The sequence below is a fragment of the Tursiops truncatus genome, chromosome 1, assembly GCF_011762595.2.
Source record: "Tursiops truncatus isolate mTurTru1 chromosome 1, mTurTru1.mat.Y, whole genome shotgun sequence".
In the NCBI taxonomy this organism is placed as follows: Eukaryota; Metazoa; Chordata; class Mammalia; order Artiodactyla; family Delphinidae; genus Tursiops; species Tursiops truncatus.
The window spans coordinates 105,768,594-105,781,839 of NC_047034.1; the positions used below are offsets into that span (position 1 = coordinate 105,768,594).

General features: G+C 39.2%; 1 protein-coding gene across 1 annotated transcript; it reads left to right on the forward strand.

The window, feature by feature from the left end:
- The first annotated feature begins 475 nt into the window (after positions 1 to 475).
- On the forward strand, positions 476 to 11,614 carry LOC101316984 (guanylate-binding protein 1-like). Its single transcript, XM_019919911.3, has 11 exons — positions 476 to 627; positions 2,749 to 2,948; positions 3,468 to 3,595; positions 4,490 to 4,599; positions 4,874 to 5,070; positions 5,679 to 5,921; positions 6,784 to 7,064; positions 7,940 to 8,152; positions 8,796 to 8,898; positions 9,143 to 9,336; positions 10,422 to 11,614. Exons 2-11 carry the CDS (start codon positions 2,759 to 2,761, stop codon positions 10,536 to 10,538), a joined length of 1,776 nt encoding a protein of 591 aa, XP_019775470.1. The 5' UTR covers positions 476 to 627; positions 2,749 to 2,758; the 3' UTR covers positions 10,539 to 11,614.
- Positions 11,615 to 13,246: the final 1,632 nt, after the last annotated feature.

Genomic DNA, 13,246 nt, shown 5'->3' on the forward strand with positions numbered 1-13,246 from the left:
GAGATATCAGTTATTTAACCCATGTAGAACGGACAGCACTGAGCCTGGAACACATGTGTAACACATGGAGCCCCTTCCAGCCTGTGCACTGGGTATTAAGTTCCAGGGGCTGCGTGTTCACGAATGTGTGTCCTTTTCCTCACTTACAGCATGCACAAATGAGGAACCAGGTTCACTGTAAGTGTGTCCATTATTTAAAGAAATTAAAACTAAAAATACGCTTCCTCCTTCTAGGTTTCCCAAACTGACCCCCAATCCCGGATACATTCCATTACATTTAAGTATCTAATAGACACTTTTTTAAACACCAAATTGTTTCTAAGATGTCTTTCAAAAAAAATTAATGTGAAGGTTCTAGTTGAGAAGTAGTGTCAAACCTGTGTTCCCTCCAAAGAGGATAGCTTCCAAAAATTCCTTTTATGCTTATTGAATCATTGTTCTGTTTTCAGTGCTTTCAGTTTCATATTACTGTAAATCTTTTACAGAGGTTGCTTCACTTCTTCGGTCTGGTCTTTACAGGAAATCACACGAGTCCAATGACATTGGGTGGGTGAAATAAAAGTCTAACCATCTAGTGAGAGACAGAGAAGTTACAGAACCACTCCACCTAAACTGAGAAGAAAACAGGTAAGAACTCTACTTTTTCCTCAAAGCAGCTCTGTCTCCAGTGCTAAAGCAGCCTTGCTCTGGGAAAAGGAGCCCATGTTAAGATTAGTGCAGGGATGGGAAGGGATTTTTAAGGGTTAGTTAGTTTTCTAAAAAATGACCAGCATCAAAATAGGTTTCAGCTGAGCCTAATGTGGGGCACGAGGTCAGATGAAATCCTGGTGTTATCAGGTGGCAGCACATCCCTGGGTCATTACTGTGCTTGTGTAGAATTAGGCACCAGGGACATGGAGCTAAACTAAGATCTTGAAATGCATTAGGATTGTCCTTCTCTTTGCTGAGGTTGTCTGTGTTGACTGGGGACACAATTAAATTACCATTGTCTTTTTTTTTTTTTTTTTGCCGTACGCGGGCCTCTCACTGTTGTGGCCTCTCCCTCTGCGGAGCACAGGCTCCGGACGCGCAGGCTCAGCGGCCATGGCTCACGGGCCCAGCCCCTCTGCGGCATGTGGGATCTTCCCGGACCGGGGCACGAACCCGTGTCCCCTGCATCGGCAGGCCGACTCTCAACCACTGTGCCACCAGGGAAGCCCCAAAATTACCATTGTCTTTGATACAACTTATTCAATACTGATGTACCTGCAGCTAAGAAACTGAAAGGACAACAAATAGGTTATTTTCATGAGAAGGAAAGAATAGTAAATGAGATGCAGTGGAAATAGCTACATGACACTGTTAAAGACAAAAAAAAAAAATCCTGAAACCCAAAGTGAAAGGTGTAGATTCATGAAAATACCATACTCTTCAGTCCTACATTTGAACTTTGTTTCAAAGTGGACTTCTTCTTTTAGAAATAGCACAAGTTCACTAGATCCAATTTCTTGTGGTCAATTCACTCCTTACCCCTTAGGAGCAGAATTCAGCCCCACTACTTCACTAAAAAGCTTCCTTTTTAAAGAATCTACTGTGGTGCAGCACTGAAGGCAGCATCTTTGTTTACTTTGCCCTCTCTGTGCTCTCAAGAAGTTTGGATCTTGCCTTTTGCAAACTCTTCCTCTGAATTCCTTGACTTGGCATTAGCTTATTCATCACCTACCTTGTCTGACACCTCTCTCTTCTTTTCAGCTTCCCCTCCCCTTTTCCATCCCCATCCCCCCTCTTTACCCCTACTCCTCTTCCTGTTTCTACTTCTCCTCTACAAAATGGAAAAAAAGAAGAAAACAGAAAACTTGGAAGTGCATGGTTGGAAATATAGATATTTTCTTTCAACAACTTTCTTCTTTAGTTCTCCTGATCTGTCTCCTGATCTTTTAATATTTATTTCATTATCTTTTGTTCCCTTACACATACACACACACACACACACACACACACACGTACAAATACGATTTTTAGCAACATGCAGTATTCGCAGATGTGCACTTTACCCCCACTTAGTTTGAGGCTAATTTATTCTGAAGCTAATACATTTTAAGTTTCAGAGCCCCTTGCTTCCACAAGCCCATACCAAGGTTTTGGAAGGGTCCCTAGCCACGTGTTTCACAAGGTCACATACTTTTATAAAATTTGCTAAAGTAAGTTCCACTTCTAGAATAGCAGTGTGAGAAGTTCTGTGGACCCTTATCCCAGTAAAAATAAGGCTAACTAGTGAGAAAAAACACATTTCAAATCACCAGAAATTGTTCAGAGACATATATCAAGTGATGAACATTTATTCATGAAATTCTTTATTCATAGTAAGAATTAGTGAATAAATAAATATTGTATTTCTCACACATAGCCAGGGTGTACAATGAATCTCTCTGAATCTTATTCTATTTTACATTTAATGTCTAGTATAAATTTTTAAATGAAAGTCCAAAATAAAAGTTTTCCATGGTAAACTAAATATAAGATTTTGTTCATGAGGGTGGTTGAATATTGATAAATCACTGTCATACCAATATTTTTTTAGTGGACTACTTTGATAATACTTCCATAACTTTCTAAAATGTCTTTCCCTCATCTATGTCACTGTTGACACAAAACTAGGTCACGTTGGGGGATTTTATGATTCCTCCTTCTGAATGCAAAATAACCTTGTGAAAACTCTTGATCTGCTTAGACCAGAAATTCTAATTCATCCCATCTCTTCCCCTGCAGACAAGGGAACATGGCCTCAGAGACCCACATGTCAGGCCCAGAGTGCCTCATCGAAAACATTAATGGGCGACTATTGGTTAATCCGAAAGCTCTGAAGATCCTGTCTGCCATTCAGCAGCCCGTTGTGGTGGTGGCTATCGTGGGCCTCTACCGCACCGGCAAATCCTACCTGATGAACAAGCTGGCTGGGAAGAACAAGGGTGAGTGGCACCAGCAAAGCCCAGCCAAGTCCCTTCTGCCAACCACACTCCCAGCGTGCAGAACAGTGATGTGAGGAGAGGAAGTTAGAGACCTGGGAGGAATATTGAAAGCTAACTTTCAATACAGTGATGGGTTTCTTATTTACTCTGTGCTGGACGATAAGAGTCAACTCTTTCTCACCACTTTGCCTTAATTTTCTCTTTAAAGTATAAATATGCCTTTCTGGAAGGAGTAAGGTAGTAATAAAGAAAATTAATACAGATAATAATAAACAATAAAACATTTGCTAAAATGTATGTGGATTAACATCAAGCTTATACTGATCTTTAAGGTAAAATAAATATTTCAGTTTGTACTGAATGTTCTAATTTCTCTCTTCTTCTGGTTGCAGTTAAGATCAATATTGATTATGTTTTCATTGGTCTCTTTAAACCTTGATGTTGTTAACTATTATCTCAATTTCAAGATCCATCTGCTATTAAAACTCCACCCTTTCTTAACCCCATGCCCCCTTGCAGGTTTTTCTCTGGGCTCCACGGTGCAGTCTCACACGAAGGGCATCTGGATGTGGTGTGTGCCTCATCCCAAGAAGCCAGAACATACTCTAGTTCTGCTTGATACCGAGGGCCTGGGGGATGTGGAGAAGGTAAGGACTGAGGATTCAAATTTGGACTAAGCCCCTCATGTCTGAATATTCTCTACACTATTTAATTTTTCTTTAAATAAGAACTTGCACTTAACCACGTTTTTTCATTTCTGTTTACATGCCATGAGACCCAGTTTAGCAATGAGGGGTCAGGAAAATATTCATAAGGCAGAATCCTAGGAGAAGAGCATAGTGGTCAGTCGACACTATTCTAATTATTAAAAGGCTGTAAGCTAAGCCAGTTAACCCAGATGCATAAAGGGAATACAAATAAATTCAACATAATGAATCTTATCCTGCAAAGAACTTTAGTTAAGGATTTAGGTTCTGAAGTCCCATACCCTTGGCTTTAAATTTAAAGTCTGTCAGTAATTCAATGATCTTAGCACATTATTTGATCTCTTTTAACCTCAGCTTTCTTATCTGTAAAACAGATGTAATAGATCTACATTTGCCTCATAGTATTGTTTTGAATACTTAAAAGATAAGTAATGGAAAGTGTTAGGTGCACAACAATTGCTCAGTGAGATAGATACATGTATTATTACCCTTATATTAAGACAATTGTTCTGTAAAAATAAAGAGAAAAGTTTACATTTAAATTATATTTAAGGCCTTAGAATGCCCACAAGCAATGACTATTTGTTTGCAATTATCTACCAATGATTATAAGAGGGTCTAGTGAGAATCAGGGTAAACCAAAAACACTAATCAGAAAACTATTCAAAGTTCAAGTCCTACTAACTATCATTTTTGCTTGGATTTGGTTTCTTCGTATAGGGCGTTAGTCTAAAAAAAACCTCTAATTAAATGAGCATCCTTTTACTACTGCTGATCTGAAAAGTGCCATGAGAATGAAAAATAATCCTGGTCCAAATGTACTCTGATTTCCAGGGTGACAACCAGAATGACTCCTGGATATTTGCCCTAGCAATACTCCTGAGCAGCACTTTTGTGTACAATAGTATGGGAACCATCAACCAGCAGGCCATGGACCAACTTCAGTATCTTTTTTGGGTTCAAACCAGCATCAGAGTCAGAGGGGAGACCAGTATTAATAAAAACAGCTGCCTAACTGTGAGTCCTTGTGAATCAAGCACAAAAAGAGAAACATAAAAAATAATTCAAGGGCAGGGGGAAAATCCTACGTATCAATACCTACTGAAGAATTGATACTTGGGTTAAGAACAAAGGCGAAACAAGGGTTTTGTATATGTAACTAATATAGGGTGGCGGGCGCTGTCCTTTTAGGCCAGTTTTCCTTAATTTGCTGCTCAGCTATGTGACGGAGCTCACAGAGAGAATCAGGGCAAAAGCTTCACCTGATGTGGATGGGGTTGAGGATTCAGCTGACTTTGTGAGCTTCTTTCCAGACTTTGTATGGACACTGAGGGATTTCTCCCTAGACTTGGAGGCAGATGGACAATCCATCACAGCAGACGAGTACCTGGAGAATTCACTCAGGCTTAAGAAAGGTAAAGGGAACTTAGAATCGGTAAATGGGATGACAAAACACGATAAAACGATCGTTCTTTAGTTTTCTATCAAGAGTTTTCTTATATTTATAGTTTCTATTTCTTCTCAGGGGGCGATTACTAAGAAGTAACACTTGTTTACTATCTGAATGAATAGATTTGATTTGATTTTCTCCCTGTTTTAAGAACAGGTTTCATTTCTTTCACCTTTCCCTGTGCTGTGATTAGACTTACATTATATCCCTGCTTAGGGCTTGTGGTGCTGTAATTAACCAAAGAATATGGAGTAGAATAGGTAATTCATTTGAAGAAAATAAATAAAAGCATGAACCATGCACTAGTCTAGGGGTTGGCAAAGGATGGCTCACAGGCAAATAATGTCCAATCCAGCCTGCCAGTTGATTTTGTAAATAAGGTTTTATTGGAATCATGTTATGCCCATTCATTTATAGACTGTCTATGGCTGATTTCATGCTGACAGTAGTAGAATTGAGTACTTGGAAAAGAGACCATCTGGCTTGCAAAGCCTAAAATATTTACTGTTTGGCCCTTTACAGAAAAAGTTTGCAAGCCCCTATATTAGGCAAATTCTTTTTATCTTCTTCCAGGTACCAGTCAAAAAGATAAAAATTTCAATCTGCCTCGACTCTGTATCCGGAAGTTCTTCCCAAAGAAGAAATGCTTTATCTTCGATCGGCCCACTGATAGGAAGAAACTGGGCCAGCTTGAGGAACTGTGTGATGATAAGCTGGACCCCGAATTTGTGCAACAAACTGCAGTCTTCTGTTCCTACATCTTTAGAAATTCCAAAACGAAAACCCTTTCAGGAGGCATCAAGGTCAATGGACCTCGTGAGTCCTCTTCCCAGTCTTTACTCTCACGGTTAACACGAAAAGATGGTGTAATAACATCCACCTAGCTTCCGCTTTGAAAAATGCACATCTACTGCTATTATTGTGTTAAATTCTAGATGTCACCAACACTTCTAACAGGTTTTATTAGTCACAATTCTTAGGTGAGGAAAGATAGAAAAGGCCAAAGGAAAATAGCTCTAAAAGCTTAAAACTGTCCTAGTAAACTGGACCTTCCCTGTGCAATATGGTTGTCACTAGATAAGTGCAGCTATCTAAATTTAAATGTAAACTAATTAAAATTAAAGAAATTTAACATTCTGATCACACAGCTGTGTCTCAAGGGCTCACACTACACATGTGTAGTGGCTACCACACTGGACAGCACATATAGAATACTTCCATCATCACAGAAAGTTCTTCTGGACAATGCTCTGCTAGAATAAACAAAATGCAGGACTCCTTTTGATTTGTTCCACAAATATTAATCGAATGTTTCCCATGGACCTACCAGGGCTGATGATACAGACATAAATGAGAGAGAGATGGTTTCTGTCCTAACAATGCTTGGGGGTGAAGTAAATGTACTCAATAAACACAGGCCTAGGCTATCTAGAGCAGAGGTTCTCAACCTTTGATGTGCATATGTACCACCTGAGGATCTTGCCAAAGACGAGGGTCTAAGTCAGTTGAACTGGGGCAGAGGCTGAGAGTCTGCATTTTTAGCCAGTTTTCAGGTGATACTGAGGACATTGATGCTGTAAGGCAAATGGTTGGTAATAGACATCATAAGAATTGCACAGAATAGAAAGTTTCCTCACTCCTCCTACAATAAACATCATCATTTGATCTCTATTTGTAGGTCTAGAAACCCTGGTGCAGACCTATGTCAGTGCCATCAGTAGTGGGGATCTGCCCTGCGTGGAGAATGCAGTCCTGGCCTTGTCTGAGATCGAGAACACAGCTGCAGTGAAAAAGGCCATTGCCCACTATGACCAGCAGATGGCTCAGAAGCTGCAGCTGCCCACGGAAACCCTCCAGGAGCTGCTGGACCTGCACAGGACTATTGAGAAGGAGGCCATTGAAGTCTTCATGAGGATGTCCTGGAAAGATATAGACCATTTATTTCAAAAGGATTTAGCGGTAATTTTTTCCTTAAGTTTATACAGATTAGGCTCTTGGAAAGTAAAGTACTACTAGAAAATGAAATGGGTGCTTATTTGGAGAAAAGCAATTTTTACTAGACTTTTAAATGGTGACAAACACTATTTGTTATTATCATAAGAGGAACCAATTTTATTATGATATACTTTTTTTCTTTTTTTTGCGGTACGCGGGCCTCTCACTGTTGCAGCCTCTCCCGTTGCGGACCTCAGGCTCCGGACGCGCAGGCTCAGCAGCCATGGCTCACGGGCCCAGCTGCTCCGTGGAATGTGGGATCTTCCCGCACTGGGGCACGAACCCATGTCCCCTGCATTGGCAGGCGGACTCTCAACCACTGTGCCACCAGGGAAGCCCTATGATATACTTTATTATGGTGCATTGAAACTTTTTTCTTTCATGAATAAACTAATATTCTTCCCTATAATTTCATTACATACATATAAGTAACAATCAGAGCTTCTAATCAAATTACATGCTCATTGTTATCAGGCTGATTGGATATTTTGGCCAAAAACAAAGAAAATTTTAGCCTTAGTTATCATGAGCAGGCTTATGTTGAGCCACATTTAGTGCATATGCAATCACTGGTCCAGTTTGAAAAGCAGGAGTTTATCTCCAAAGGTGTAGTATATAGCTCGTAATCTCTGCTCTGAAGGTCACCTCCATGGTGAAAGGGACCTTTGTAGAAAGTCAGGATCAGCAGGAAGGATATGGTGTTGTGAGTGCCTGTAAGTTCATCTAGGGGGTCACAGACCTTTTATATTTTTATTTTTTTGAGAAGACTTTCCAGAAATTCTGAGGTCAAGTTAACATCTTTTCACTATTCTTTTTACTTCCTATTTTTTACATTAAAGGCCCAGCTAGACGAAAAGCGAGATGACTTTTGTAACAAGAATCTTAAAGCATCATCAGATCGTTGCTCAGCTTTACTTAAGGATATTTTCAGTCCTCTAGAAGAAGGTCTGAAAAAGGGGATTTATTCTAAACGAGGAGGCTATCGCCTCTTCATTGAAAAGATACAAGAGCTGAAGAAAAAGTATCTTCAGGAGCCCAGGAAGGGAATACAGGTAACCAAAATTGATTCTGGGAAGTTGCTGACGTGTTCCTTGAAACAACATGACCAAGCGAATTGCACACAGATGCGCAATTACAGGACCGACAGCATTCATGCTCTCATTTAATAAACACATGCAGGGAGCCTGTTATACCAGATATATCCTATGTGCTCATCCAAAAGAGTGCACTCAATTAACAACTGAGTTACAAATTGGATTATCAGAGGTATCCAAAATTTCAAATAATGTCATCATTTATCTCTCTGCATGTTCCTCCCCTCAACCTCACACTTCCCTCCCTCCCATTCTCCCTCCATACCTTTTTCTGATCTGCTTTCTCAATGATGGCTTCATTCTCCAACAAGTTCACCCCATATGAGACCACAGTGCCAACAGCTCCAAAATTAGAGCCCTCAGTCTAAAAGAACAGAGAATCACTATTTATATCTATATCAATCTCTTATAAAGATTCTGCTCAGGAAGCTGTCATGCTTGGCCAGCCTGGAGCATGTGCTCACCCCAGTGACAGGGAATCTTGACCACCAGCATGCCAAGACCAAGAGGAGCAATTCCTAGAGGGCAAGATGGTGGGCAAACAGGAATAAGTGCTTACAGCTATTTCCTATTACTAACCCCATTCTTTTCTGGGTCCTAGGCTGAAAAAATTCTTCAGGAATATTTGAAGTCCAAGGAGCCTGTGATTGCTGCAATTCTACAGACAGACCAGACTCTCTCAGAGAAGGAAAAGTTGATTGAAGGTGAGCAGCGAGTCAAGAGACTAGACAGCCTTGAAAGCGCTTAAAAATTCTAATTAATTTGGCTGGGTGAGCCTAGGATCCTTAAACTATAGCAAGATGAGAAAAGATGCCTCTTACTCGCTAAAGTCATTTTTGAGTAGGGCATACACAGTCAGTAGCAACAGTGACAGGTTAAGTGTACATGGAAGAAAGAAGCAACATGGTCACCCACATTCATTTTTCTTTTTCCTTTTCCTCCTAACAGTGGAACGTGTGAAAGCTGAATCTGCACAGACTGCTGCAAAAATGCTGGAGGAAATGCAAATAAAGAATCAGCAGATGATGGAACAGAAAGAAAAGAGTTATCAGGAACATGTGAAACAACTGACTGAGAAGATGGAGAGGGATAGGGCCCAGTTGCTGCAAGAGCAAGAGAGAACTCTATCTCTCAAACTTCAGGTATTTAATTGTATCACCTTGAGGTTCCTGTTATTCTGTTTTCTCTCCACACTCCCTGTTCACAAACTTGGCATGGCAGTGAGAACATGAAGCCCAGAAGAAGGACCTTGCTTGCCCACTTGTACTTTTCAATCCCTATCTACCAGCCTGAACTGGCCCCTACAATGTCTGGTTGTTAAAAGATTTTATTTGCAGTTATGTCACACCCAGTCCATTACCACTATATCTGCCAATCATGGTAGCTATTATCTCCTAGATATTATAAAAAAGTCTTATCCATATCTCTTGCTTAGTACTATACGAAGCAAGAGCTGCTATGTCCATATTACTTAGGAGACGAAACAGAGGTTCAGACAAGACTAAATAATTTTTATAGGGCCACAATGCTTGGGAAGATATCTGAACAGTCTTCACCAATTAGAGGAATCCACGAATTTTTCTTCTGTCACAGATTTTAGCTCGAAGAGAACCTTCATAAGCAGAAGGACTCAACTCTCACACCATTGTGTCAGTCTATCACTCCTACCTGTTTTCTTTGTCCTGCTCCTAGTATGTTTTGAGCTGGGAATTAAGTGCAGAAAGCCAGTATGGTCTGTCTGGGGCCCTGATTCCCTTACCTGCACTTTGCCCCCCTGCCACCAAATTGTGGAAGCTTAGATCAAATTCCCTGATCTAAGATTCAGACACTGTATCAGATTTTGCAAATTCTTCACTTATTTCTGTGTTGTGTGTGTGTACATAAAAAAATCACAATGCATAGATAAGATCTGAAGCCAAACATTTCATTAAGATTGCCGACAAAGATTATATACAATTAATGGGACAAAAAAATTAATACTGGTAATTAGGTTCATCAACATATTGGGATATATATAAGCCCAAAATCCTTCTTGACTCAAGGAGACTCAGAAAAAGTAATCACAGAGCTAGAAGGACCAAGAGAAAGTATAATGAAATTAATGGTAGAGAAAATTTCAAGAAGAAATTAAATATTTTTTAAAAAATCTATGAATGTGGAAACTAGATAGAAGTTAGAGATTTGCTTAATGTGACACGTTATTCAGTCTCCATTTGTACTTTTTTAGGAACAGCGCCAACTACTACAGGAAGGATTCCAAGAAGAGAACAGACGACTTCATAAAGAAATACAGAATCTCCAGAAGGAGATGCAAAAACCAAGGACGCAATGTTGCCTAAGCTAAAGAACTAAAAATTAGAGCTTTCCTGGTCACTCTTATCAGAGGCATTACTCAAGCAGTTTAAAATTAAGAAAAATGTCACCACACTTGATAATATTTAGATTTCACAGTTTTATTATACTAAATATTTGCAAAGGCATGCAGTACTATAATTGAAATCATGTCCATCTTCCTCACAATACTGTAAACTGTGTAACAAGATGCCTTTTACCTCTGTGCCAACCCAGGAGGTATCATAACCTTGTACCACCCAGGAGCTTCTTCTTCCAGATGACTACAAGTTAGACAAGTGGATACTGAGCAAAGTCTTAGGTTAAAGTCTTGGGACATAGTTGGTCATGAGTTTGGCCAAGTGCACCACAAGTTCCAATATCAGGGACAACCATTCTAGCTTCTTAGTGAAGACAGTATACAGTGTCCCATTGTTTCAAGACTGCACAGTCTGTCAGCAATGATGTGATTCCTGGACACTGGGAATGGGCAACACTTACTGGTGAATTCCAAGCTAAAGCAAATCACCTTATATAGTGATCTAGAAGCTCTACAGAATGTCTGTAGGAAGATGGAAGAAGCCATTAGCATGAGTATGAGTTGGATCATAAATAAATGGGCTAAAGAAGGAAACTTTCCCTTCTTGCTCAGTTCATCCAGATTATAACTGTAATGGGACTCTTTAGAACTTTAGGTAAGTGATCCTGGACTAAACATAGTAACCTACGTTACTGACAAGTATACATTGTGTGTTTGTAGCAATTTATAATTTGCAAAGATGAACTTGAAACGATGACTGATAATATGTTAGAAAACTGAGCTAAATTAATTATTAGATCATTTATAACCCTAGAGCTTAGGCTATCTTTTCCCAATTCTTAAGAAGCATACTTGAAAGCCTGCTTATTTTCCCCCAAGAGAATATGCATTGTTTTTTACTTTTTTTGACCAGTAAAATAATGCTCTTGATATTACTTAGTATAGACTTTATCACAATTGTCAAAAGCCCTAGGTATGTGGTTGAAGTTTCTTAACGCAATTAAGAATTATTTTCAATCTGGAAATAAATTATGCTTCACTGAACTTTACATTTCTGATTTTGTTAAGTTTTTCACCAAAAAATTAAGGTTCTAATTTATATAGCAAAGGTTGGCTAACTTTTCTGTAAAAGATGGGATAGTAACTATTCATGGCTTTGTGAGCCATATGGTCTCTGACTCAACTACTCAACTCTGCCATAAAGCAGCCATTAATGATACACAAATGGGTGGGCATGGCTGTGTTCCCAGAATACATTGTTTTCAAAAACAGGTGGCACTCAGAAGCCATAGTTTGCAGACCCTTGCTTTATATAACAGAAACAACTCTCAGAATGGAAGAAAATATTTGCAAATGCAGCAACTGACAAAAGATTAATCTCCAAAATATACAAGCAGCTCATGCAGCTCAATATCAAAAGAACAAACTACCCAATCCAAAAATGGGCAGAAGACCTAAATAGACATTTCTCCAAAGAAGATATACAGATTGCCAACAAACACATGAAAGGATGCTCAACATCACTAATCATTAGAGAAATGCAAATCAAAACTACAATGAGATATCATCTCACACACACCAGTTAGAATGGCCATCATCAAAAACTCTAGAAACAATAAATGCTGGAGAGGGTGTGGAGAAAAGGGAACCCTCCTGCACTGTTGGTAGGAATGTAAATTGATATAGCCACTATGGAGAACAGTATGGAGGTTCCTTAAAAAACTAAAAATAGAACTACCATATGACCCAGCAATCCCACTACTGGGCATTATACCCTGAGAAAACCATAATTCAAAAAGAGACGTGTGCTACAATGTTCATTATTAATAGTTCATTATAAATAGTTCAAGGCACTATTTACAATAGCCAGGACATGGAAGCAACCTAAATGTCCATCGACAGATGAATGGATAAAGAAAATTTGCTATATATATACAATGGAATATTACTCAGCCATAAAAAGGAATGAAACTGTATCAGTTGTAGTGAGGTGGATGGACCTAGAGTTTGTCATACAGAGTGAAGTTAGTCAGAAAGAGAAAAACAAATACCATATATTAATGCATGTATATGGAATCTAGGAAAATGGTACTGATGAACCTAGTGGCAGGGCAGGAATAAAGATACAGATGTAGGTAATGGACTTGAGGACACATGGGGGAAGGGGAGGCTGGAAGAAGTGAGAGAGTAGCATTGACATGTATACACTACCATGTGTACAATAGATAGCTAGTGGGAAGCTGCTGCATAGCACAGGGAGATCAGCTCAGTGCTTTGTGATGACCTAGATGGGTGGGATGGGGAAGGTGGGAAGGAGGGGATATATGTATACATATAGCTGATTCACTTTGTTATACAGCAGAAAATAACACAACATTTTAAAGGAATTATAATCTAATAAAGATGTAAATAAATAAGATTTTAAAAGTACAATGAGATATCATTTCTTACCTATTAGATGGTTACTATTTTTTGAAAACCTGAAAAGATTACAAGTGTTGGCGAGGATGTGGTGAAATTTTAACCTTCAAACACTGTTAGTAGGAATGTAAAATGGTGCATCAGCTATGGAGATAGTGTGGGTGTTCCTCACAAAAATTAAAAATAGAACTACTGTATGATCCAAGAATCCCACTTCTGGGTATATATGCAAAAGAATTTAAATCAGGATCTCAAAGAGA

Excerpts from the sequence above, each read along its gene's own strand:
- LOC101316984 (XM_019919911.3), top strand. The coding sequence starts at position 2,759 with ATGGCCTCAGAGACCCACATGTCAGGCCCAGAGTGCCTCATCGAAAAC. Across the intron at positions 8,153-8,795 it reads AGCCCAGGAAGGGAATACAG|GCTGAAAAAATTCTTCAGGA; the intron begins GTAACCAAAATT and ends TCTGGGTCCTAG. Across the intron at positions 9,337-10,421 it reads CTCTATCTCTCAAACTTCAG|GAACAGCGCCAACTACTACA; the intron begins GTATTTAATTGT and ends GTACTTTTTTAG.